This window comes from Tamandua tetradactyla, chromosome 23 (assembly GCF_023851605.1).
Source record: "Tamandua tetradactyla isolate mTamTet1 chromosome 23, mTamTet1.pri, whole genome shotgun sequence".
Lineage (NCBI taxonomy): Eukaryota > Metazoa > Chordata > Mammalia > Pilosa > Myrmecophagidae > Tamandua > Tamandua tetradactyla.
In genome coordinates, this window is record NC_135349.1 from 56,073,678 (window position 1) to 56,099,650 (window position 25,973).

General features: G+C 53.6%; 2 protein-coding genes across 4 annotated transcripts in view; one reads left to right on the forward strand and one right to left on the reverse strand.

Moving 5' to 3' along the window:
- UNKL (unk like zinc finger) overlaps positions 1-9,564 on the forward strand; it is a 63,176-nt gene extending 53,612 nt beyond the window's left edge. The window contains exons 1-6 of one of the 3 annotated variants that reach the window (XR_013168143.1): positions 4,231-5,130; positions 5,396-5,605; positions 6,296-6,495; positions 6,598-6,855; positions 7,127-7,396; positions 8,157-9,564. Coding sequence is in view for 2 of the 3 variants with exons in the window: in XM_077142268.1 (XP_076998383.1) it covers positions 4,932-5,130; positions 5,396-5,605; positions 6,296-6,495; positions 6,598-6,859; positions 7,127-7,221 (966 nt within the window). In the remaining variant the exon portion in view is untranslated. Of the gene's footprint in view, positions 1-4,230; positions 5,131-5,395; positions 5,606-6,295; positions 6,496-6,597; positions 6,860-7,126 lie in introns of those variants that run through there. The other 2 variants (XM_077142267.1, XM_077142268.1) reach the window with 2 other exon arrangements.
- GNPTG (N-acetylglucosamine-1-phosphate transferase subunit gamma) lies at positions 9,373-25,946 on the reverse strand. Its single transcript, XM_077142269.1, has 11 exons — positions 25,865-25,946; positions 25,692-25,749; positions 25,540-25,607; positions 10,864-10,918; positions 10,715-10,798; positions 10,525-10,618; positions 10,338-10,452; positions 10,175-10,257; positions 9,969-10,094; positions 9,809-9,890; positions 9,373-9,722 (listed from the first exon to the last, which is right to left on the reverse strand). Exons 1-11 carry the CDS (start codon positions 25,914-25,916, stop codon positions 9,646-9,648), a joined length of 894 nt encoding a protein of 297 aa, XP_076998384.1. The 5' UTR covers positions 25,917-25,946; the 3' UTR covers positions 9,373-9,645.
- Between the last annotated feature and the right edge of the window lie 27 nt (positions 25,947-25,973).

The window sequence follows — 25,973 nt, forward strand, 5'->3', positions numbered from 1 at the left end:
GAGACTGGGGTGTCTGAACTCGAGGGCGAGCTTGGCAAGGCAGCTGGGACCAGCTAAATGTTCAGGAATCATGTCCGGGAGCATCTCTCTTTCACTTACAGAGAAGCTGAAAAAGCCATGGCTGTGAAAGCCATGTTTTATTATTTTACTTTTTATGGATCAGCACCGAATCTGTTTCTCAAATAGAGTTTATTTCCCCCAGGGTTAAAGTTATGTAATAGTAAAACTAGATCCCCGCCCCTCCAAACAAGGAAGGCTGTACCTGACTCGGCTCTCCTGAGGGGAAGTAGAGCTGGCTCCCCGCGGGCTCTTGGGGGGTCAGCCTAGGCCTGTATTAACTTGAGATTAATTGATGTTAGCCATGTTTTTGGCAATTCTCCCCAGCTTTGTATTTCCTTGGCCAACTACCGAAGGTGAAGGGATGGGTTTCTTTTCCCCCAGAATCAACAGTTCAGAGCTTAGAGGCAGTATATTGTGTGTTGTTAAAGCAGCAGGCTGCTGCCAGCGAGTGTGGCCCTGGCATTTCCTCTCACCCTCTCCTGAGCCACACACGATGTCACATCCCAGTAGGAAGAGGCCAGCAGCACGGGAACTTCATCCTGAGGGCCACCCGCCACCCCCAAGGGGTGCCCGCACACGCCATGGCCCCCTTCCCCTGCTCAGCTGTCTCCTTAGCTGCTGGTCACAGGACGGGGCGGGGGGCGACAACCCAGCCCGATGCTTTCTCCTGTATGCTGCAGTCTCACCCAGGGTGGTTTGTTACTTGTGCATCTGATGGGCCCCAGCCATGGGAATTTGTGGGCTGGACGTCCTGGCCTTGGGGAGTTGGTAGGGCTTGCTTTTTCTCGGAGTGGACTGTGTTTTAGTGCCTGGGTCTCCCGGGCATCTCACCTCCACCATGTGGCCAGCTCCCTCTTTCTCTAATGTCCAGTTTCCTCTCCTTACAGGGATCTCAGCTCATTGGAGTGTGGCCCTGTTCTAGTTTGCTAGCTGCGGGAAGGCAACACACCAGAGACACATTGGCTTTTAATAAAAGGGATTTATTTTGTTAGTTCTTCAGAGGAAAGGCAGCTAACTTTCAACTGAGGTTCTTTCTTATGTGGAAGGCACAGGATGGTCTCTGCTGGTCTTCCCTCCAGGCCCCTGGGTTCCAACAACTTTCCCCGGGGTGACTTCTTTCTGCATCTCCAAGGGCCTGGGCTGAGCTGCGAGTGCTGAGATGAGGAATGCCGAGCTGCTTAGGCTGTGCTACCTTGCCATCTCTCATTTCAGCACCAGCCAATTAAATCAAACGTCACTCATTGCAGCAGACATGCCTCCTAGCCGACTGCAGATTTAATGAGTAACAGATGAGGTTCAGGTACCATTGGCTCATGTGCACAGCAACACAACTAGGCACCTTTACCTGGCCAAGTTGACAACTGAATCTAACTCCCACAGGCCCTAACTAGTAACCGCTTCAGCATCCTGTTAGAAATAGGCTCACCCAGGGCTGCAGGTTAGGACGGGACCAGGTCTTCATGGGGCGGTACCTCAATCCTCAACAGCACCAATAAAAAGCATGAGTAAATTATAAAGTAGACCTCCAGAATCACTCTCCATTTAATGGATTTAGTAGAATCAGAGCCATTTGATAGAATGCATTTCCTTCTGCTTTTTACTTAATATGAAATGGTTTCAATTCAAATCTGCAAGCCCAGGAGCAGGGAGAGGGGAGCAGAGGGCAGTCGGAGCGTTTCAGTTCAGATGATAATAGTTTTGGAGGGAGACGAAAACGACTCGCCCTTTTCGAGGAGGTAGGCGAGTGCCAGGTGAGCCCAAGTGAGCGGTGCTTCACAGCGGAGCTGAAGGTGGAGCCAGAGCTGCGGGCGGCCGAGCCTCGTCGTGATCGCTGAGGGCCTGGGTGAGAGACCGCTGCGTTGAATGTGCGCTACTGACCCGGCATTACTGCAGATGCAGGCGCAGGTGCAGGCGCAGGGGCAAGGCCGGGCCGGTGGAGGGAAGAGGGCCGTCAGAGCGCGAGCAGCGAGCGCCCTGCCTTAACCATGGGGGCTGCGTGTCGTTCATTTACCTCCCCGCCGGTCGCCGCTTTGTTCGAGGCCAAGTGCTCTTTGAAAGGTGACCCTGAGACAGTGGCCGGAGAACGGGCCTGGGCGGGCAAACGAGGGGCGCCGAGGAAAGCCAGCGCCTGGCCCGAGAGCGCACCTGCAAGCACTGAGGGGGCCAGGTGTGGTGGGGGCGGGACCAGGAGGGACGGGGCCTGCGTGTCTGCAGAGCGCGGGGCGGGGCTAGGAGGAGTGGGGGCGGGGCTAGGAGGGAGGGGTGGGGCCTGTGTGTCTGCGGCGCGGGGGGCGGGGCCGGGTTTGAACCCGCGGCGGCGCGCGGTGAGTCAGCAGTGCTGCGGGCGCCGTACGGGCGGCTGCTCTCAGGTCCGCTCCGCGCCCGCGGCTCTGGCCGTCTGCCTGGGAAGCGCCGGGTCTCCGACCTCCCGCGACCCTGACGCGGCGCGCACCCCGGCCGGGAGCCTTCCCCGCGGCGGCCCGCTCTTCCTTGGGTCGCGACCGGCTCTGCCTGGCAGGCCCCGGCGGCCGAGGTGGGGTCTCCTGCCCACTGGGGGTGGCGGGGGCTCCTGGGGGGCCGTGGGTTCCTGTCCTGCCGCACCCCGGGCGCCTCTGCGTCCTGAAATTGCGGGCGAGGCCGCTGGGCCCTGCAGTCCCCCGGGACTGGGCACGGGGGCGGCCTTGGCTGGGGGGTCTGCCCCGAGCTACGCGCCCTGCCCTTCTCCCCGCGAGCCGCGACCCCGGGGGCGGGAGGCGCCGAGTCACCCAGGCCTGGCCGCGCGGACATGACTCAGCAGCTCCCCGCGCTTCTGGGCCAGGTGGCCTCCGGCCTCACGCGGCCCTTGACGTAGCCGGGTTCACCTGGCTTCCGAGCCGCCGCTCCCTCGGACACCGTCTCGGGAGAGCTGGGGCTGGTCGCGGGCGGAGAGGTCAGCCCTCTTCTGGCCCTCAGCGGCCCTGGGGACCGGCTCGGGGCTCCGTGCCAAGCGCCGCCGTCAGGTAGTCCCCCGACCCCGCGCCGGCTCCCGTCGCTGAAGCTCGGCGCAGCTGTGCTTGTCCCACCGCCTCTCCTCTCTGAGCTGGGCAGCCTGGTCTCCGTGGAGCTTCTGGGCGAGTCGGGCTCCTCATTCCTGTGGCCCAGTTCGCTCAACTCTCCCCCCTTTGTCCTTCAGAAAGTGTTTCTGGAGCTCCACCGAGTCAGGTTGTCCAGGACATCTAGGGGTGCTCGGGGCCCCCCCCCAAGGGAGCAACTGCTCTGAGTCCTTGCGGGAAGGTCAGGCCACCCTATTGATGGGCTGCCACGTGGGGGGGGGAGTGAGGAGGTGGGGCCACGTGCCTGTTCTCGTCGTGCACTTTGGCCACGTTCTGGGGACCCCTGAAAACAGAGCAGGGGTTACAGGGCTGCGCTAGCTGTGGGTTGAAGATGGACAGCTGAGTGGACAGTGGTGCAGGGTATGAGGGTCGGAGGCCCAGGGCTGGCCAGAAAGCCTTGACCCGCACCGATATCACACTTCTTGGAGCCGTGGACTCTGCACGCTTCTACGAAGGGATCAGGGGTACAGTCTGGGTCCCAGGGCCTCCTGTGGCCCAGGCCATCTGCATCTGCCCATGTGGTCCTGCAGAGGAGGTTGTCTTCCACGCCCCACCCTCCCAGGACAGCTGCTGCTGTTCCCTGTCTCCCTGCACTGCACATGGCCGCGCTCACACTGGGGCCTGTCCCCTGCCATGGACTCAGAATCAGTGGCTGCGTGAACTGGGGGCCAGGGTCGGGCGACAGGGTGTCAGTGCCAGTCTGGGGCTGTGCCCCGTGTCTGGGAACTTAGATGCCCAGGTGGGCTCCAGGCCACCCCTTTGTTGAAGTGTGGGGGCTTCCCCGTTGTGCTCCTGGCCCATGACGCACGCAGGGCAGGGGAGAGTGTGCAGTGGCTGTGTGCCTTTCAGTGGACAGAGCTAGGGGAGGTGGCAGCCAGTGGCACAGGATTGAGGTCTGTGCCCCCAGCTGCACCCAGGAGGTGCCCCTTCCCAGGCCCAGAGGTTCGCACATGGGGGCCAGGCACTGCGTGTGGGAGTTTCACACGTTTTCCCCACCCATGCCTACCCTCTGCCTGGGCCTGGGGAGCTGGTGGCGGTCGGGGGTGGGGTGGGGTGGGGTGGGGGCTGCATGGGTGAGAGGGGCACAGGCCCTGCTGTTCGAACCCAGAGGTCCCGGGCTAGCTCCACCTATGCAGCCCTCCTTCCTGGGTGCAAACCCCAAAGTTCTAGTCAGGCCACTTGGAGGGCTCCTATACTGGGGCTGACCTTGGGAGGTCCAGGGCCTGGGGTAGGGTGGGGGCGCCATTAGCTCCCACGCTGAGGCCCTCTCTGGGCTGGGGTCCTGGGGGTTGTTGCAAGGAGGGCGTCATGTTTAGGGGGCGGGGCAGTTGGCAAGTGTGCTTCGATGTGGCCCAGTGTCTCAGACCCTGGGATCCTGCAGCTTTGGGGCGGAGGCCAAAGGCTCCGGGGGCGGTGGGGTCCCCACTGCACACCCCACTGGGCTGCGCAGCCCAGGAGACCGGCCAACCCACAGCGGGGTTCGTGGTTTGGGGAGGCAGGTAGGCAGTGGAGGCTGGTTCCTGGGGGCCTTGGCATCGGGGCTGCTGTTTGCACTCAGGCACCCTGAGTGCAGGGTGGAGGCGGGTCCCAGCATCCTGCTCTGGGAGCAGCTGCGTCCTGCACTGGGCCCTGGCTCGGGCTTGGGGTTTGTTGTCCTGGGTGGCATGGGGACGGCCTCACAGGGACGTCCTGGAACTGTCCCCTCCCTGAAATCCCCTAACAAGCGGATTCAAGGGTCTGCTCTCAGCAGAGGACCAGAAACCTGAGGTGGGAGGAGGAATGGAGGCTGCCGGCCGCCCCAGGATGTTTGGGCCAAATACTTCTGCTTGGGGGAAGACGAGGGCTGTCATGGGCAGGTCCCAGGGTACGCTTGGGGGCTGTGGTGACGCTGCCGTGTTGACAGGCCCCGCCCTAGGCCCCCGCCTGAGTGAGTTCAGCAGCGCCCAGGGCGAGGACAGCGGAGCCCTCGGACTGGCAGGTAAGAGCTGCCGTGCACCCGCCCGCCCGAGGTCTCCTTTGAAGAACGGCTTGTCCTAGGGGCGGGGGCAGCCAAGGGGGACGCAGGAGACATGCCACTGCAGCTGCGGGGACACTCTACCCGAAAGGGCGCTCTTCTCTTATTTTAGCAGAAATTAAACTGTTCCCAGGGTCGCCCCAAGTACTATGGTCACTGCACCCACGGGAGGGGGGTGAGGCCGGCCACCAGGGCCAGGCCAGGGCTGCAGTGTTGCCCACTGCCCCAGGTCAGAGGCTGCTGGGAGGCTCGGCCCCCGTCACCGTCCCTGGCGCCCCTGCCTGCTCACCAGCCGCACACTCGTCCTCGCCGCTCTCCACCTCTCCGCTCAGCTCCCTCTCCCAGTCTCTGTCGGGGACGCTGGTCTCTGCCATGACGCCACCCCTGACCTCAGAGCCGGGTGTCCTGGGCTCCTCAGCCTCCTCCTACAGCTCCCTGGGTGAGTGCTGTGGGGGGGGGGGGGGGAACATGGGGCAGGGCAGGTGCGGGGGACTCTTCCCATGGGGCCTCGCCCATTGTACAGTTGAGTAAACTGAGGCACCGATTGTGCCCAGGCCTGGTGTCCATGTCCCTGTGAGCAGCGGGTGTGTGTCTGCCTTTCAGACCCCTGTTGGGTTCTTGGAGGCCCTAGGGACCCCGAGGACACGTCCTAACACTGAGATGTCACACAGCCTCATTCCCTCTCACGCATGTGCTCTGGAGCTTTCCACAAGCTCTGAGACGTTCGGTCCTGAGACCAAACGCACAGGCAGATGTGACGTTTGGAACTCCAAATGTGAAATGATGCCATTTCCCTCTTTCTAGAAAATCTGTTTTTTTCATTTGAAAAGATTTGTTTTATGTAATTTTTTTTAGAAAATTGCTATTTTTTAAATGTCTGTTCTAGAATCCAGTGTCATAAAGGCTGCTAGGTCACCCAGGTAACAAAAACTCTGGGGCCCTCAGCTGTTTTCAGGAGAGGACAGGGTCTCGGGACCCCTGGGGGAGGCTGCCCCTACTCTGAACTCTGCCAGAGGCTGGAAGTGAGGGCTGGGCAGCCATGGCCTTGTCTCCCCACCCCTACCCCTCAGAGGCCAGCAGGCGTTGCTAGGTGGGGGTCTCAGCTCACGGAGGGTGCCGCCCCCTGCAGGTCTGAGCGGCGTCCCCGGGAGCATCTGGGACTGCACGGCCGGTGGCTTCTCTCCCAGTCCATCCCCCGTCCTGAGCGCCGGGCCTGTGCCCCCCAGCGCCAGTCCCTGCAGCTCTGAGCTGGCGCGTGTCCGGCTGCAGCTGGACGAGGCCAGGAGGAAGATCCAGCAGTGGGAGGAGTCCTGGCAGCAGGTGAAGCAGGTGAGGCTAGGGCAGGGCGGGGCCTGCACAGGTGGGGGCTGTGGGCGACTGCCCCTCCCCTCCCCTCCCGGGGCCCCTGCACCAAGGGTCCCTCTGTTCCAGGCCTGTGACGCCTGGCAGCGCGAGGCCAGGGAGGCGAAGGAGCGCGCCCGGGTGGCCGACAGCGACCGGCAGCTGGCCCTGCACAGGAAGGAGGAGGCGGAGGCCAGGTTCAAGGCACTGCAGGAGGAGCTCGAGGGCCTGGGGGTGGCTGCTGCGGGACCCGCCCTCAGGGGCCTGGGTGACATCGAGGCCATCCCTTTAGCGGAGCTGCACTTGCTGCAGAGCCAGCTGCGCCTGGACCTGGAGGCAGTGGACGGAGTGAGTTGGGGCACTGGTGGGGCCCACAGGGCACCAGGCTGGGCCAGTGCTCTTCCCCTGCTCCCTGGAGCGCCCCTGTCCCTCCTCCTGCCTACACACCCCGCCACCACCACCCACCCACCTCCAGCTGGCGCGGTGACCCTGGAGCCACAGGCCAGGGCCCCTCACCCAGCCGCCAGCAAACACCTTTCCTGCAGGCCTCTCCACCCATGCGTCTGGCTGCTGCCTGCAGCCCCTGCTGCAGCACTGCCCACCCACCTTCCCTCCGCAGGTCATCTTCCAGTTGCGTGCAAAGCAGTCTGCCGCCTGCCCGGAGCCCACCCTCGGCACCGCCCCGCGGCCCTGCCAGCACCGTGTCCCCTGTGAGCCGTGCGCAGCCAGCACGCCTGAGCGACCACTGCTTAGGTGGTGACCAGAGCTGGGGCAGTCACCCCACCCTGCACGCCGGGGGCCAGATGACCCCATGCCCCGTGGCCTCAACCTTTAAAGCCAGCACCAGAGCAGTGCTGTTGTGTGTGGAGATGGGGCCTCGGCCAGGAAGGTTCGTGAAAGCACTTTGCAGGCCTGCGCCGAGACGCTGGCCCAGAGTGCGAGGGGCTGCTTACCAGGCTTGCGGTGTTTTCAGTCCATCACAGAGAGCGCTATGTGTGCCGTGAGCCTAGAACGTTGCATTTCCGCTTGTTAATTCATGGTAAGGTACACGGTTAGCTTCCACACTGTGGAGTTAGTACTGAGTAAACATTTATCTAGTGGCAAAAAGTAACTAGAATTTGTACAGTTTTCAAGTTAAGTGCAAACAAATAGTATTTATAAGCAGAGTGCAATTATTGAAAGATAAATACTTTTAGGTAGGTTTTTAATTTTATGAAAGGAACTTATTTAATCAGTTTATTGTTAATTCATAGTATGGTAAATAGTTTAGATTTCATACTCTGGAGTTACTACTTACTAAATGAGCATTTATCTAGTGGTGAAAAATACCTAGGATTTTTATAGTTTTCAAATTAAGTGCAAACAAATAGTATTTATAAACAGAGGGTAGTTGTGGAAAGACAAGTACCTTTGGGTAGGTTTGTAATCGAAGGGCAGGACCCCGCCCCTGGGCTGTCCCTGAGGGCAGGTGCCTGGCAAAGGAGGCGAAAGGCTCGCCGCCTGTGGCCCCGTCGCTGAGGCTGGAAGAGCATCAGGAGGGCTGGGTTTGGTGTGCACAGTGCCTTGAGAGGCTTTTCGGGTGACGCGGCTGCTGAGCCGTCCCAGGCCAGGGTAGGGGTTGGAGCTGTGACTGTCATGGCTTATTGCAGACTTCAGGCGAGACTGTCACCTGACCTGCTCATCCAGTTGCCATCATCACAGTTCATCTGTGCAGACACAGGGTTCTTGCAGTCTTGCACAGACGTGGAAAACGAGGGGCCTGCCATGGGGCCTGCCGTGGTCAGTGGCCCGTGCATGTGGAAAGCTGCCTCCGGAGGACCCTCCACCAGCCCCCAGTGCCAGCAGAGCCGTGGCCAAGACCTGGTCCTCCCTGCTCTGGCCCGGGACATGCCTCCTCAACCTCCGTGTTTGGCCCAGACCCGGCCTCTCGGGGCAGGAGACCTGCGTTGTCCTGAGGAAGTCTCGCAGTCTCAAGGAGGCCAGGCCAGGTCTTGTCTCTCTGGCTGGGAAGGGAATACTGATTTTGCCAAAGACTTTTAATAACATTTCTAGTTTAGAATGACTAGGTAGAAATTTTTATCAGAGACCAAATTGGAATGTATTTATACAGTAAGACTCTTAACAGCCTTTCTCATGCGGAGACAGAAAGGGACGTGTGGCTGGGCTGCCACTTGTAAGACTGTGGACCTTGAATTTAGCGGCTGTTTCATTTTGAATATAGTGCGGATGGCTCACTAGCTCGGCACTTAGGCATCATGTGTACTTGTGCTGTTTAGGCCTTTTATTAATGTTTATGCACTTGTTCCTCATTGTGGGCCTCTGGTCTTCTTTGGGATAACAGGAGGATGTTTATCCTCTAGATTTTTTCAATTATAAACAATGAAGAACAAATAAGCTTTAGGTCTATTTATAAGCTATTCTGGTTAGTTCTTGTGGTGTCTGGCTTGCTCAGGAGCGGGGTTGTCTGGGGCTGGGGGGGGCACAGGTCTCACGTGTCAGGGCTGGCAGGTGGCGGCCCCATGGGACGTCCCTCAGCAGGGGTGGCATCTTCCTGTGCATGCTCGGGCCACCGTGCTGGGCCAGGGTACTGTCCGTGTTGGGTCCCGCCAACCCTGTTCCCTGACTCTGAGTCTTTTGAGGACACCTGGTGACAGGGGCGCAGCAGTCCCCTGGGGGGCCTCCCTGAGGCTGGGCGTCCTTGTGTCTGCAGCCTCGTTCTCAGGTAACAGCGAGGGGACATTAGAGCATTGCAACATCTGTGTAACTGGTCAGCACAAGATCTTAACACAAGGTGGGTTTTGTATGGATCAATTTATGGAAATCCCAATTCGTACGTTTTGAGTATTTAGATGACGACACTGACACTTGGAAGGAATGGAATGTCTTTAACTGAGAAGTAGTATTTATAATGAATACATCATCATCTTCTTATAGCAAATTGTTTAAAATTGTAACACTTGTTTAAATTTTTTTACACAAATAGCATTTATGCAATGGTTTACAGAATTCCTGGACTTATTTTTATCACTATGGGAATTAATTAAAACCTTGACTCTTTGCCTCGGCTGCTTCCTGAGAGTCTGTCCCCTGCCTGCGCAGAAGGTCCGGTGGTGCAGGCCCAGGCTGCCCGTCCTCAGGTCACAGGGCATTCCCTCGCTGCCCCAGGCCCCCGTCTGTGGATGGCTGGTGACCCCGCGGCTTGGAGCTCGAGGTTCCTGTCAAAACATCAGGAAGCAGGTCGTGTGACCCAGCCCAGGAGTGGCCGGTGCGAGCAGAGCTTGAGGCCCCCGCGCTGACTCACCCCCAGGCCGCGTGTGGCTGATGCCGTGCAGGGCCAGCAAGCCTTCCAGCCGCCTCACCTCCTTAGCCAGGTCTTCGTGGGCCTGAAGCAGCAGTCCAAAGGACAAGTTCGACCATGGGGGGCGGGGGGGGGGGCACGGCGTCCAACCCACACCCCGTACCTTACTGCAGTCTTCCAAGGTTTCAAACACCTTGGAGCCTCCTTCCTGCTGGGCCAGTGCATTCTCCTCTGGCGTCTTTAAGTAGCCAGCATCCTCAAACAGCGCCTGTAGCAACTTCCTGTAGCCCTGAAGGTAAAGGAAGAAGAGGGAGTGCCCAGTGTGGGCTGAGCGGCACCCCAAGACCGTCTGTGCACCCCAAGCGCTACCTGGGCTGTGACCAGCTCATCCGCCAGCTGCTGCTCTGCCTGGTCCCACCTCCGCTGCAGGGCCTCTGGCAGGGCTGGGTACACTGCAGACCCAGGAGAGCAAGTGGCTGAGCCAAAACCCACTTCCCTCCACCCCGGCCGCCCCCCCAACCCCACATCCTACCTAGCAGAGCATGGGGGTGGCAGACCAGAGGGGTCTCGAACGTCAGTGCATAGACGCAGGTGCTCGGCTCTGAGACGTGGGCCACCCTGTTGCTTTTTCCACACGTGAGCTCCACCTGGGGGAGGAGGTACAGGTGGAGGGGGGGGAGGAGGGTGGGCCCTGGCCCCCAGGCCTCCCGGGGCCTCACCTGGGTCTGGCGGCTCCTGGAGCCACACGAGTCACCGTCCCTCATCCACATGGCCTTGAAGGTGTTGTTGGCGATCTCCCACTCGTGCCAGATGCTGGGGGCAGCCGGGTGTGATGCTTAGGGCCCCAGGCCCCTCCAGCCCACCAAACCCCACCCAAGGACCCCACTGCAGGCACTCCAGCCCCCTCACCCGAGGACCCCGCTGTAGGCATTCCAACGGAAGGTCTGCTCGTGCTGCGTCACGTTGTGGAAAGGGCAGAACTCGTACTTGTACCTGGAGGCACAGTGGCGTCAGGGGGTGCGGCTCGCCGCCCGCCCTGTGCCACGCCCCCCACTCACGTTGACTCCACCAGGCTGAAGCACTCGCCGGACAGTCTGGAGAGGTGGGCAGGCCCTGGAAGGGAGAGCGTGGCCCGATGAGCGCCACGGCGCGGGGGAGACCGAGGCCCCAGAGCCCGCAGCTGGCTGGGGGAGTTAAGTGGGACAAAACTCGACAAGCGAGGACACTGAGGCGTGAGTGTGGGAAGACAGCAGAGCAGCAAGGCCAAGAGTCAGTCTCCAGCCTGGAGCCCAGCACAGCATGGAGCAGCACCCAGGGACGGCTCTGAGGACCACAAACGGGTGAGGTGCACTGGCCGCTGACCTCTGTGTAGAACGGGGTATGGGGGACAGCACAGCTGCACCCAAGGTGACCACTGTCCAACCCCCACAGGTGAGCTGGCAGGCCAGGGAAGAAAGATTTAAAGACTGAGGCTTTGAAGCCATGTGTGGACCCCAGAAAAACACGTTTCTGGTTCTGACCCATTCCTGTGGGTCTGGACCTCTGGACGAGGCTGCTTCAGTTAGGAAGTGGCCCACCTCAATCAGGAGGGGTCTTAATCCCATTGCTGAGCCCTTTATAAAGAGAGAGAAAGAACGTCAGAGAACCAAGAAGCTGACAGCAACAAAACTGGAAAATGGAGAGCTGCCGGCGCAGGCCCCTTGGGGAGAAGGCATCGCCTTGATTTGGACATTTTCTTGGCCTCACTGGAAGCTAATAAACTGCATTCTTCAAGTCAACCCATTTCATGGTCTTTGATTTAATCAGCCTAGCAAACTAAAGCAAAGACTTTCCCAACAAGAAAACTCCAAATCAATTCCTAGGGAAAGGGAGAACAGATTTCCAGAATCACTAGAACAAAATACTCAGAACACAGAGTTCTCAATGAAAAACTACTAAATATACAAGGCAGGAAAGTATGGCCTGTTCACAGTAAAAAGAGAATTTGCCAAAAAACATCCCCGAGGAAGCTTATACTTGGAACTACTAGTCAAAAACTTCAAATCAACTGCCCTATGTTCAATGAGCAGAGGAATCTGTATACAAAGGACAACAGGAAAACACTGAACATGATGGAGAGAGAAAAATTAAACAATTCTGGGATGAGAAATGTACAACTATAATGAAAAATTCAAAAGAGGGGTTCAACATCAGATTGGAGCTGAAGAATTACCCAGTGTGAGGAGCCGAAGGGAAAAGGTCTGAAGAAAAGTAAGCAGGCCTGGGGGCCACGCGTCCAGAGGGACAAGAACAATGGGCAGAGAAGCTGTGACGCAGTGAAGAAAACAGAGGCCCCAAACTTCCCAAATCAGATTAACGACAAGAAGTTCAATGAGCTCCATAAAGATAAAAACTCCAGGTGTCCAGGACACCCTCCAGTCATCAAAATCCAAAGGCAAAGAATTTTAAAAGCAGCAAGAGAGAAGCAAGTTGTGCATACCAGGGATTTTCAATACACTTAGCAGCCGTTTTCTTCCCAGAGACCATGGAGCTCAGAAGGCAGTGGGATGACATGTTTAAAACACAAGGGCAATTAAGACGTTTGCAGTTTAAATGAAAGCTAGAGGAGTCCATGACCAGTAGATCTGCCCTACAACAGGGAATCCTGAGTTTGAAATGAAAGGACACGAGAGGAAAAGAAAATCACTGGTAAAGATAACTTCAAAGGTAAATGTAAAAGCAAGGACTGTCATACATTTGGTTTGGTTTGTAACTTCTCTTTTTTTCCTATATGATTTGAAAGGGAAATGCATAAAACAATAATTATAAACTTATGACAATGGGTATAAAATGTAAAGGGGAACAAGTGCAGCTGCACAGGATTTGTATACCATGGAAAATAAGTTGTGTAACTCAAGTTAAACTGTTACAAGTTTAAGATGGTATTATCAATCCTCAAATTACCTCTAAGAAAATACCTAAAAAGTATATGGAAAAGGAAAGAATAAGGGAATCAAAATGGTACCTTACAAGAGATCAACTAAGTATAAGAAAAGGCAGCAATGGAGGAACTGAGGAAGAAAAACACATGTAAGACATGCAGAAAACAAACAGCTAAACAGCAGAAATAAATCCTGTTATACCAGTACTCACATTAAATGTAAATGAATTAAACTCTCCTATTAAAAGGCAGAGACTGAAAAAACTGAATTTGAAAACAGGACCCATTTATATGATATCTCTAAGAGACTCACTTTAGATTTAAGGATAAAGAGGTTGAAAGTTAAAGGATAAAAAATTCTTTGCCAAGAATAACCACAGGAGAGCAGGAATGGCTAAATTATTGTTTAAGTAAGACTTTAAACCAAAAACAATTGCAACAGACAAAAAAGGCCTTACATAATTGATAAAAGGTATAATACATCAAGAAGATATCACAATTATAAACATATATGTACCTAACAGAGCCCCAAAACATATGAAGAAAACATTCGTACTTGAAGGGAAAAATGACAGAGCTTCAATGACTCACTTTCAATTATGGACAGAACATCTAGACGGTCAGTAAGGAAATGGAGGACTTGAACAACGTTAGTAATTACTGACACCCGGAACACATGACCCAGCAACACGGGACACATGACCCAGCAACAGCAGAACACACATTCTTCCCAAGGGCACATGGACCAATTTCCAGGGTAAGCCACTAAACAACTAATTTAAAAGATGGTAATGATACAGCATATCTTCTCAGACTACAATAGATGAAGCTAAAAATCAATAACAGAAAGAAAACTGGAAAATTCACATATGTTTGGAAGCTAAACAACATGCTACTTAGAGATGAGAAAAGCAATAGAATCAATGAAAACAAAAGTTGGTTCTTTGAAAGGATCATTAAAATTGACAAACTTTTAGCTAGTCGAAGAAAGAAAAGACACAACTAAAATCAGAAGTGAAAATGGGGTCATTACTACAACCTTACAAAAATAAAAAGGGCCATATAAGAGGATACTATGAACAACTGTACACCAACAGATAAGGTCACCTAGACATGGACAAATTCCTAGAAACATAAATTACCTAGAATGACCAAAGAACAGAAAATCTTAACAGACCTATAAAACAACTCGAGATTCAATCAGTAATCTAAAACCTTCCACCAAAAGAAAATCCAGAACCAGATGGCTCCACTGCATAATTCTGTCCAACCTTTAAAGAAGATGAATACCAATCTTTCTCAAACTCTTTCACAAAACAGAAAAGAGCACTACCTAACTCATTCTAGGAGGCCAGCACGACCCTAGGACTGAAGAAGCCAGGTCAAGGCAGCACAAGAAGAGAAAATCCCACACCAATATCCCTTACTTATACAAATGTAGACGTCCTCAACACAACACTGGCAAACCAAACCCAACAGTATATTAAGAGCACTACATACCACGGCCCAGTCATACTTACTCTGTGAATGCCAGGTTGGGTCAACAGAAGAGAACCAGCGTGATACACCACATTGACAGAACGAAGGAAACAAAACCTATGCGATCATCTCGACTGCTGCAGAAAAGGCATGTGACAAAATCCAACAGCCTGTTCATCATTAAAACACTCAGAAAACTGGGACAGAAGGAAACTTCCTTAACATGAGAAAGGTTATCTATTAAAAACCCACAGCAAACATCACAGACAATGATGAACAAGTGAAAGGCACCCAAACTGGAAAGGTAACAGAACTCTTCTCAGATGACATGATCCTCCACACAGTAAATGCCTCACAAGAAAGCTTCTAGGCCTAATAAAAATTACAGGATACAAGGTCAACAGAAATCAGTCATGTTTCTATGCACAAATAATAATCAGAAAAAGAAATGAAGGAAACATCCATTTATAATACCATCAAAAAGAATAAAAATACCTAGTAATAAAATCTAATCAAAGTGGTGAAAGACTTAACACACCGAGAACTATAAAACATCGCTGAAAGGAGTTACAAAGACCTACGTAAATGGCAAGACAGCTGTGTTCACGGATCGGAAGACGGACATCAAGATGTCATGTTACCAAAGCAACAGTAACCCCGGTTCAAGGTGATCCCCATCGGAACCCCAGCACCCCACTGCTGACTTTTACATTTGCAAATGGTTAAAATGGAAAACGTCATAATGTATATGTTTACCACAATTAAGAAAAAAAGAATTCCAGCGGCCTTTTTTTTTTTTTTCCCAGAAACGAAAAGCTGCTCCTCCAATTCATATGGAATGGCAAGGTCACCAGTTAGCCAAAACAATCAAAGTTGGAGGACTGTCACTTCCCAATTTTAAAACTAACTGCAAAGCTGCTGTAGTAGCTCAGACAGGTGGTGCTGGTGCAGACAGACATGCAGACCAACAGGACAGCACTGAGGACCCAGAAAGAACCGCGTGCATCTCCGTGGCCACTTGATCTTGGCCGAGGGAGGGAGAGGGGAATGGCGTGTTAAGTAGATGCCGGTGGACAGCTGGAAATCCCACGTGGAAGATGAAGGCACAACCCTACCTCCCGTCATAGGAAAAACGAACTCAAAACTGAGCAGCGACCTAAACGTGAGCGCTCAGCTCTCAGAATGGAAATCTTCAAGGCCTTGTGTTTAGCAGTCAATGCTTAAGAGACACCAAAAAAGCACAAGTAACCACAAAAACAGATAAATCAGATTTTATCAAAATTAAAAACTTTTGTACATCAAAGGACATTATCAAGAAAATAAAAAGACAATTTACAGAATGGAAGCACTTATTTGGAAGCCCTGTGTATGATGAAACTTTAATAACCAGATACATAAAGAACTCCTACACAACTCAACAGCAAAAACGAAAAAACAACCCAATTAAAAATGGGCCATAAATAAGTCAAGCCTACTTAAAATTAGGCCTAAGAGTCACCCTCAAGAGAACCTCTTTTGTTGCTCAGATGTGACCTCTCTCTACAGCCAACACAGCAAGCAAACTCACCACCCTCCCCCTGTCTACGTGGGACATGACTCCCGGGGTGTCAACCTTCCTGGCAACGTGGGACAGAAACCCTAGAATGAGCTGAGACTCAGCATCAAGGGATTGAGAAAACCTTCTCGACCAAAAGGGGGAAGAGTGAAATGAGACAAAATGAGATTTCAAACAGAGTCAAGAGGTTATCCTGGAGGTTATTCTTACACATAATATAGATATCACCTTTATACTGATCATATAACAACGGAATGATCATATAGTAAGAATGTTTGTGTTTGTATGCTGGTATGTTTAATAAATTTTAAAAAAAGGGCCATAAGAAAAGTAAAGAAACGAAAGAAAATAAAAGAAAAAAGGAAAGCAAAATAAGAAAAAACAAGGAAAATTATAAAAGAAAAAAAAAACAAAATATAAAATTCAAAACAGGAAATAAAAGAGACATTTCCCCTAGAGGACACACAGCACAGCCACCATCAGGGCACACAGCAGACCCACGAGATGCCACTTCCCACCCACGGGATGGCTTCTACCAAGAAATGGAAAAAGCCAGCATGTGCAGGCACGGACACAGATGCCGTGGACGCTGTGAGGGCAGTGTGGCGCCCCTCGGTCACACACGGTCACCTGCTGACCTGGCAGAGCCCTGCGGGCCCAGGGAACGATACAGCTCCCCACAGCCAGCGCGGTCCAGGCGGGAGAACGGGAGGTGGGGGTGGCCCCACGCAGCCATCTGGCCCACCTGTCCATGGGAAGGAGGGGACACAGGGCAGAAGCACGAATGCCCCTCGAGCCCTAAGGTGCTGGTAAAAACCAAGAGCTGGGCCCTCCCAGCCAGAGGCAACAGCAACTCACGAGGGAAAAATACCCAAACCATCCAGTGTTAGCTGAAAGAAATGGACTTTTCCCACCAAAGCTTACAATGCTCGTCTTTAAGACCCACTCGTGAGTGAAGCACGGTTGGCTACTGCTCTGTCCTGTGCCTGGCTGGGGTGGGGGCCGCAGTCTCAACCAGGCTCACACTTAAAAACCGTTACTTCCAGAATCACTTTCTCATTAGAAATCACGGTGCTGGTGATGGCCTGCAGAGAACGCGCCCTGGCACCGACCCAGCCGCTGGCCCTTGGCTCCAGGCTGGCATGTCCCAACCCTGGGCTCATCTGCACGCTGCCCCTCCCAGAGCCGAGCAGAGGGACTGGCCATGGGGAGGTGGGGCAGCTGTGCCCCCGCCCCCTGTGAGGACAGGAGGAGCCCACCTCTGCCCATAGGTCAGCGCCTGGAGCCTCCCCCCGCATGTGAAAGGGACGGCCTGTCACCCGGGGCCCAGCGAGGCCTTCCGGTTCCTCCTCCCTCCCTGGCCTGCGGCCGGCCCCTGTTCCACCCTCTCCCCTCACCCTGTGCTTACACCTCTTGGCAGCAACCCAGCTCTCTGCCCTTCCCCGGGGTCTTCCTTCCCGCTCCCCAGGGCCAGGCCCCCTAAACCTTCCTTTCCTGTCCCACCACACACTCGCCAGGGACCTCCCCACGTGCCCACCCAGGCCTGGGTGACTCCTGAGCCCACTACACTGGTCCACACCCCTCCTGGGACCCAGCCACACCACAGCCATGCCCACAGCCACGCCCCACAGCTCAGCCTGGGCTCAGCCCCCCACCCCTACTTCGGGCCGTCCATCCATCCTGCCCCGGTTGGGGCCCTCCACAGCTGCCACACACACACACCCCCCGCAAACCCCGGTGCCTTCCTCGTGGCAGTGGTGAACTGGGGGGTAAGCACACCCGCCCACCCCTCTCACTCCCCACAGGGAAGCCGGACTTGGGATCCAGAGTCAGTGGCACATCAACTGACAAAATGGAATATCAAACCCCAACAGAGGTAAAAGCAGCAAAAGACATGGAGAGAAAGTCCAGGTGAGAGTCCAGGTGAAAGCGTGGAACTGCCACCAGCAGCTGAGGTGAGGCAGGCGCTACCCCCAGATCCACAGACGCGTCCTGGGTGAGCGCAGCTCCACGCAGCAACCCTGAGCCAGCACAGCCACCTCCCGGACCCATCCTGCACGCACACAGCCCCAAAGCTCTCCACTGGAGGCCTGTGGCCATGGCGATTGGTGCCCCTTGGGCACTGTGCAGAGGGCCAGGGAAGGCCACTGCAGGCCACGCTCCAGGACAGGAGAGCACAAACTCACAGTTCCTCAGGTTTGCAAATGAAACTGGAAGGGTACGCCGTAAAATAATAGAAGTGGTCACTCAGAGGGAGCCCTGAGTGGCAGAGAGAAGGGGAGTCCCCGTGGGCAGGAACACTAGGTTCTCCTCCCCCCAGCGGCATGGAAACCCTGCAGACACCGGCACAACCAAATGGGGCAACAGGCAGGGAGGGTGTCCGTGGAGGGCTGGTTACACAGTGGTGCCAGTGAGTGTACACGCCAGCGAACATGCACAGTAGAAAACACCAAAGATTTTATGTTAAAAAAAATGTTTTAAAGGGCAAAAGACTTAGACAGACATTTCTCCAAAGATACACAAATGCCCAGAAGCACAGGAAGAGGTGCTCAGCACCATCAGGCCCCAGGGAAATACCTACCACCTCTCCACACCTCCTAGGGTGGCCAGCAGCAAAAAGTGGAAAACACAAGTGCTGGCGAGGATGCGGAGAAGAAGGCACCTTGTGCACTGCTGGGGGTGTGGGCAGGGTGCAGCTGCTGCGGGAGAGGTGGGCAGGTCCACAGGAAGTTACATACAGACGCCTCACAGCCCGGCAATCCCACCTCCAGGTGGAGGCCCAAAAGGATCGAGGATGGGCTCACACACCCTTTACACACCAATGTCTGCAATGAAGGATAAACAGAGCAGGGAACATCATTCAGCCGTAAAAAGAGTGAAGTTATGCTACATGGTGCAACATGGGTGAGCCTGGGAGACGTCACACTGAGCGAAAGGAGCCAGGCACAAACGGGTAGAATTGTATGATCTCGTTAATGTGAAATAACCATAAGGTGCAAATCCACAGAGGCAGAAAGGCGAGTCCAGGTTAGGAGGGGTAGGGGTCTGGGCAGGGGCGGCTGACGGAACAGGGCTTCTGCCTGGGGTGCGGCAATGGACAGGGCTGGGGCGGCAGCAGGACTGGGTCCGAGCCAGTGAGCGGTGCACGTGTGGCCAGGGCGGGGAATCGCCTCGTGTGAATGTGATCACCACCGAAACTAAAAGGAAACTGTACCGGTTTGAATCTGTCGTATACCCCAAAAAAGCCATGTCCTTTAATCCTTATTCAGTGTTGCTGGGTGTGAGCTTTTTGATGGTCTCCGTGGAGCTGTGGCCCACCCAGCTGAGTGGATGGTTTCCATGGAGCTGTCTCCACCCGCTCCACAAGGGTCGCTCCCTGGAGCCCTTTAAGAAGGAACCGCTTTGGAAGAAGCTCAGAGTCAACAGAGCCCACCCAGCCAGAGACCTCTGGGGCAGAAGGAAAGCGCCAGGGGGAGCCTTAGGAAAGGAGGAGAGGAAGCTTGCAGGCGTCCCACGTGCCGTCACAGTTGACAGCTGTTCTGCAGGCATCGGCCTTTCCTGAGTGAAGGGAACTCCTTGTTGGGGCCTTAGTTTAGACATTTTCAAGGCTTTAGAACTGTAAAATTGCAACTTATTAAATACCCTTTTTAAAAGCTGTTCCATTTCTGGTGTCATGCATCCCCGCAGCTAGCAAACTAAAGCGTGCGGTGCGACTCAGGGGAGGGCACATTTCAGCGCCAGGCGGTGCCGCACACAGTGGGGCTCGAGAGCACCACACCTACCACCAGCCCCCAAGAGCACGTGCCTGGGCTGCGGCCTGCTCTGTGCATCTGCCCCCTCTGTGCCCCTTCCCCCTGGGGGTCTTTCCTGACCGCTGCCGCCCTCCACCCTGACTGCCTCCCTGAAACGGAAACAAAGCAAGAGCAGTACACCGGCCGTCTATCATCGCTCACACGACTGCAGAAGGAAAGGGGCCGCTTGGCGGTGCGGGAGGCGGCACCCCATGTCTCAGGTCATGAGGATGCATCAGTGTGGAAACCACCATCCCTGGGGGGGGGGGGGGGAAGCACAGCAAACAACTGCACTGAGGACGTAGGAGCCACAGCAGCCGTCCTGCAGGCAGAGGCGATAATCCCTGGGGTGGTGACAAACAGTGACCACTGAAGGCAGCAGCATGACCAGGAGGCAAGTGCGGCAGAGAACATGAGCCAAGTTTCCATCCCAGAGGCAGCCCGTGGGCACCCGGCATTAGGAATGAGGACAGGGCAGGGTGACCGCAGCAGACGGAACACGAGGGGCCAAGAAGGAGCACACCTCAGAGGGAGGGCCCCAAGATCTGTAAATACGCTGTACCCCACCTCCCAGGTGGGCCCTGCACACTGAGACAGTTGTTCCCAGCGCAGGTGGCAGAGTCTGCAGTGACCCAAGTTAAAAAATACACAGAGCTCTTCCAAAGGCGAGAGGAAGCCAAAGAACTGCGCCACGGTGCTCATCGTGCAAGGACGTGGTCCTCGATTATCAGACGCGCGAGGAGGCCGGCAGCGCAGCCTCACGCAAGAGACAGAAAAGGCGGGCGGCAGGGTGGGCCCTGCCCGGTAGGCACGATCACACAGTGAACTCCCTGCCTCAACTGAATACACAAGGGAAGGACGCCGCTCCTGGCATGCTTCACGACCTCTGCCAGGGGAACAAAAGCCTTCCTCCTTGCAGCTGCCCTTGGGCCTGAAGCGGGCTGGGGCTGACCCGAGGGCTCCACCAGCTACGGTGGCAAGGGCTCCTTCTCAGGCTCCGGCACTAAGGTAGGCCGTGAGATGAGCTAAATGAACTCGCCTTCTCTGAGCCCCTCTTTGCCCTCACCCTCAGGCCCCCTGTACTCATGGGAGCTGCAGGCTGCCACCCCTAAAGGGAAATGACGGGGCAGCCCACAAGCTGCTCACCCCGGGGAGCCCTCGCCCAGCGCTCGGCACCCACAGTGCGGCACCCAGGAAGCGAATCGGGAGTGGAATCAGAGCAGTCGGCACGAGCCACAGGCTTAGGAGGAATGGCTGTGGGCTTGGGGCCACACGGCACAGAGAAAAGGGTTCCAAGGCAGCTGGCCAGTCAGATGCACTCATGGTGAAAGGACAGGCAGGTGGCCTCAAAAGATACAGAGATATTAAGAAGAACAAAAGAGAAACTCTAGAAATGAAATGTCAGAAATATTAGGATGTAGTGACATGCACACATAAAACGTCCAGCGTGGCTGTGATGGTTGCAAGTGTAGCGCCCCAGAAAACCACAGCCATTCCTGGGGGTGCAAGCCTACTGTGACTAGGTTTTCTTGAGACCACTTCAGTTACGGCGTGGCCCAGGGTGGTCTTAACCCTCTGGAGTACTTTATAAACGGGATGAATTCTGAGACAGAGAGAGAGAGAAGGCCACAGAGGCCAAGAGCAAGGAACCCGGGAAGAGAAGGGAGAGGCAGCAGACGCTGCAGCACGCCTTGCCACGTGACAGAGGAGCTGAGGGTGGCCCAGAGGGGTCCTCGGGGCTGGTCCTGGGGGGGGGGGGGGAGGCAGTGTCTGGATGAAGCCTTGGATGTTTCTCTTGGCCTCTAAGTGAACGCTAATGAACTCCCACTGTTAAGCCAACCCACTTCATGGTGTCTCCTTTCAGCAGACTAGGGAACTAAAATAATGGCCAGGAAGAGTTTGCAAGGTTGGCTCTACACTAAAAAAATCAATGAGGGTGCACGGGTGGTTCAGTGGCAGAATGCTCGCCTTCCATGCGGGAGACCGAGGTTCAATACCCAGACTATGCACCCCCCCCCCAAAAAAAATCAGTGAACACTACCCACCATAGAGGCAACTGAAAAAAGTAAAACCACATGATCATCCGAATGGGTTCAGAAAACCTTTTGACAACGTCAGCATGCATTCAAGGTAAAAACTCCCACTCCAGAGGGAAAACGGGGTCGCAGGTCCCAAACAAGCCTGAAACCCAGTGGGCAGACTCCATCGGATTCTCTCTCACATGCACATGCACACACTCAGTAAACTAGGAATAACAGAACTGCTCTCAATAAGAGGCATCGAGGAAAACGCCCCATCTGGCATCAGCGGTAGGCGGTGAGTTCAGGAGAGAGGGAGGGGCACGGCATGGCGAGGCAGGGAAAGCAGAAAAAGGCATCCAGGTCGGAAGGGGAAACACCAGTTTATTCCAGATAACAATCAGAAGAACATTAACTACCGAAGGATGCAACAAACAAAATCCAGAACGTGGGGAAGAAATGACCTGTTTCTTCAACACATAAACTGTAAGACCAAATGAAAAATGGGCTGGGGGAGACCCAGACTAGCAAGCTAAAACACGGAGGCAATTTTTGTTGGTTTTCAGGAATGGCTTCTTTTTTAAATATTGTGGCTCCAGCCTCAGAAGCTGTACACCAAATATTTACAAATGTACAGCTGTCAGAAACTGTTTCCGAGTAACACAGGTGGCAGGTAGAAAGGAGGCCCAGCCGAGCTGGGTTCGGTGCCCAGGACACAGGCTCCTCTCCTCTCCACTTTCATCATGTTTAAAATCGCCCCTAACAATATTTTCTCAAGAGAAAGAAAAATAAAAAGGGAAAAATAAAGCATGCATTAATATAATATACGTGAGTGTTAAAACAACGAATGTGAATGCAGTTAACGGGAAATTGTTGTTATATATGTTACTAGACTAAAAACTAGAAGATAAAACACAGGCCTGTACAGCACAGCGGACCCTACAGTAAACCAAGGGCTGTGGTTAACAGCACGAGTATAAAAATGTCCTTTCATGAACCAGAGCAAACATACCAAACTAATGCAAGGTGTTCGTAACAGGGTGGGATATGGGGGGAAATACACCCTAATGTAAACTATGGAGAGTAATGAATAGAACAATTTTAATATTCTTTCATCAACTGTAATAAATGTGTACCACACTAATGCAAAGCATTAATAATGGGGAGGGGGTGAGATATGCAAATGCCATATATTTTACATGATTTTTCTGTAAACCTATGAGTTCTTGAACTAAAAAATAAAAAATATCAAACGGAAAACAAACAGACCAGTGTTCCCGTCACACTGAAAACAAACACAGGAAGAGAATTCTGTGGCCAACGTTCAACCCCAAGTCTCTCAAGTCTGTCTTTAGCTGGCTCATTCCAAAGCGCACGGCGAAAAACTCAAGTCTCACTCAGTGCTTCAACCGTTATAGTAACCAGAAGTATAATCTTTAAACTATTTCACGTAAGTTATAGCCAAAGTTAATAATATATTTGTTATTAAGAAGCCTAGCTTTTCGGTACTCAAGGGAAAAAAAGACAAAAAGAAAGTAAAAGATAAATAAAACCGGTGAGTTAAATTTGAATTGAATATTTAAAACCCTGTAGATTTTACGTATTCTTTTATAGACGATATGTATAAACCTTCTATATATGGGAGTATTAAGTGTTCAAGGAGCATGTTGTATGCAACCTATTCTCAAGTGCTTAAAAAATAGAGGGACTGAGAGAGAATGATTTGGAAAATGAGGCAAAATGTTGGCTATCTGGGTAAGGAGTATACTGGAGTGCCCTGTATTGCTTCTGCATTATTTCTGCAACTTTACTGTAAGTCTGAAGCTATTCCAAAATAAAAAGTTTATATATATGTATATAAGCTTTTTATTTTGAAAACATTGTAGACATGCAAGAAGTTGCAAAATTAATGGCAAGGTCCCAGGCACCTGTTTTCCCCAAAGCTGACACCCTACCTCACTCTAGTACATTATTAAAACCAGCAAATTGACAGTGGTACAACACAACTAACTAGATAGCAGACCATACCCGGATTTCATCAGCTTTTACGTATACTTGGCCAGAAAATTTAAAAAACAGTAACGACCACCAAAAAACACCCCAATACACACCACATGGATAAATCTCAAAAACATGATGCCGAGAGAGAAGTCAGACACAAGAGCAAGTCCAAGTACAGACACAACTAACAGACAGTGACAACAATCGGGACAGGCTGGGGATGGGGGATTTGGAGGGAAGCATAAAAACATGTTCTTCCCTGTTCTGGGGGTTAATTACACAGATGTACTCCACTGTCAAAAGTCCCATCAAACTGAACACTAAAGATTTGTGCATTTTATTGTATGTCAGTTAAACCTCAATAAAAGTATGTCTTGAAATCTGAGCCAAGAGTGATATTCAAAAAGAAACAAGAAAGGAAGGAGGAGGGCACGCTTCCTTACTGGAGACCACTGTTGATAAAGCAGAAGGAATGAGAGAAGTAGAAGACTGGCCCTCTCGACCCTGTCTCAGTAACACATCAGAGAGTGGTCACCCCCAGAATCTAGAGCCACAGAGACCACACGCTCTCTCGGGGCCAAAGCATCCCCCAGCAGACAGCTGCGGTGGAGGGAGAAGCCCACCTTGCAATGGCCAGGTCCTTGTCAGTACTCAAGGACACAGAAGGCCGAGTGCTGGACACTGTCTCCTGCCATGATGTCTCATGGAGTCCACGGCCACCCCTCTGGGGTATTCTTGCCCAAACTGCTGAACCTGTATCTCCTCATTCTCCCAGGCCTATCTTCCAAGTAAGAGAACTGCTGGAGAAAGGAGAACAAGCTAAATGATATCAGGAAGAAACAGACAAGGCGAGAATGACAAACATTCTGTAAGACAACTGGTGGGACTCTTCAAAAAAGTGAATGTCATGAAATTTTAAAAAGAGCGGGATGTGCGTATATGCATATGTGGTTGGGGCAGGAGTTCCAGATCAAGACAAGAGAGACATAAATAACCAAATATAACATGAGAACCTTGACTGGGGGCCCTGGTTTGAAAGTGAAGATAACCGAAAGGCACTGAGACATCTCAAGTAACCCCGATATGGACTGATGATAGAATTATTCTACATCTGCTGTTCCATAGCTACCTGGTGCTTACCTCAGGTACTCTGGTATTTCATCTCCTTCTTGGGTGACTGCCTAACCCACCTCCCCACCGCAACGGACTGTCAGCTCCCTGAGGACAAGCATTGTTCCATTTGTTCATTTCTTAAGCACAGACCCAAGCATGAAGTGACATTCAAATTAATTCTTGGATTTTTGTTTCTTACATTTAACTCATTCAGCGTTTAAGACGCACATCCTCTATGACCCAGCAATTTCACATCTAGGATGCTGATTTCGCAGAAAAAAAGGCATCTACATAGGGTGTTCTCCACGGTGATGTTTTTAAAGGCTGAACAATGTATTAAAAACCAAAACGCTTGACAACAGAAGAAAGCAAAGCTGCCCTACCGGAGACTCAAGAGAACGAAGACCAGTATCCCCTTTATGAAGAGTTTCAGGCCACAGGGAGTAACAAGAGCAAACTACCAAACAGATGTAGCATCGTTAAAAAAAAGAAAGAAAGAAAACGGTAAAGAAAATTTGTACGCATTTTCCACTTGGACATATACACACACACGTAGGCAATACAAAGCGTAGAAACACGGCTGGGAGAAAAGACAGCAGCCGGCGAACAAAACGGAAATAGAGGGCTGAGCCAGAGTAACTATTTTAACTCGGTACTAGAATGTTCTAAGGTATTATCGTGCAATTACAAATTAATTTTAAAAGGCCACCAAACGAATGCATGAGCCACCGGCCCTTACCCCCAGGTTTCCTCAACCAAGGCCCTTCCCTTCGCCGGGCCGGAGGGCTTCCCTGGAGGCACCAGCTCAGCAACCCGCTCCCTCCCCGCCGCCGCCGCCGGCCGGGCCCACCACTCACCGGAGACGGCTGAGGGAGACCTCTTGGGCTGGAGGCGACTGGTCTGGGGCAGGAACGGGTTGTTCAGCCTACGGGAAGCGGAGGGGTCAGCGGGGAGCCAGGCGCCGGGCCGCCCCTGTCCCCGTGCCAGCTGGGCCCGCGGGGCCGCTCACCCGAACGTGTTGGGCTCCTCCACCACCTTCATCTTCGCGGCACCCGCGGCTCCCGGCCCTAGGAGAAGCCAGGCGGTGAGGGCGGGGCGGGGCGGCCGGGGCTGGGGGTGCGGGAGCGGGCGGAACCCCGAGGGACCCGGGCGGCAGGAAGCGCGCGCAGCGAGACCACTGACCGCGCGCCGCGAGCCCGAGGAGCAGCAGGAAGGGAGCCGGCCACGCCGCCATCGCTCCGGCGCCCCGGCCGGGTCACGTGAGCGCGGGTCTGGTCACGTGGGGAGCCGG

Coding starts and splice junctions, on each gene's coding strand:
- GNPTG (XM_077142269.1), bottom strand. CDS start 25,916: ATGGCGGCGTGGCCGGCTCCCTTCCTGCTGCTCCTCGGGCTCGCGGCG. Junction 25,608..25,691: donor GAGGAGCCCAACACGTTCGG/GTGAGCGGCCCC, acceptor CGCTTCCCGTAG/GCTGAACAACCCGTTCCTGC. Junction 10,453..10,524: donor CCAGGAGCCGCCAGACCCAG/GTGAGGCCCCGG, acceptor CTCCTCCCCCAG/GTGGAGCTCACGTGTGGAAA.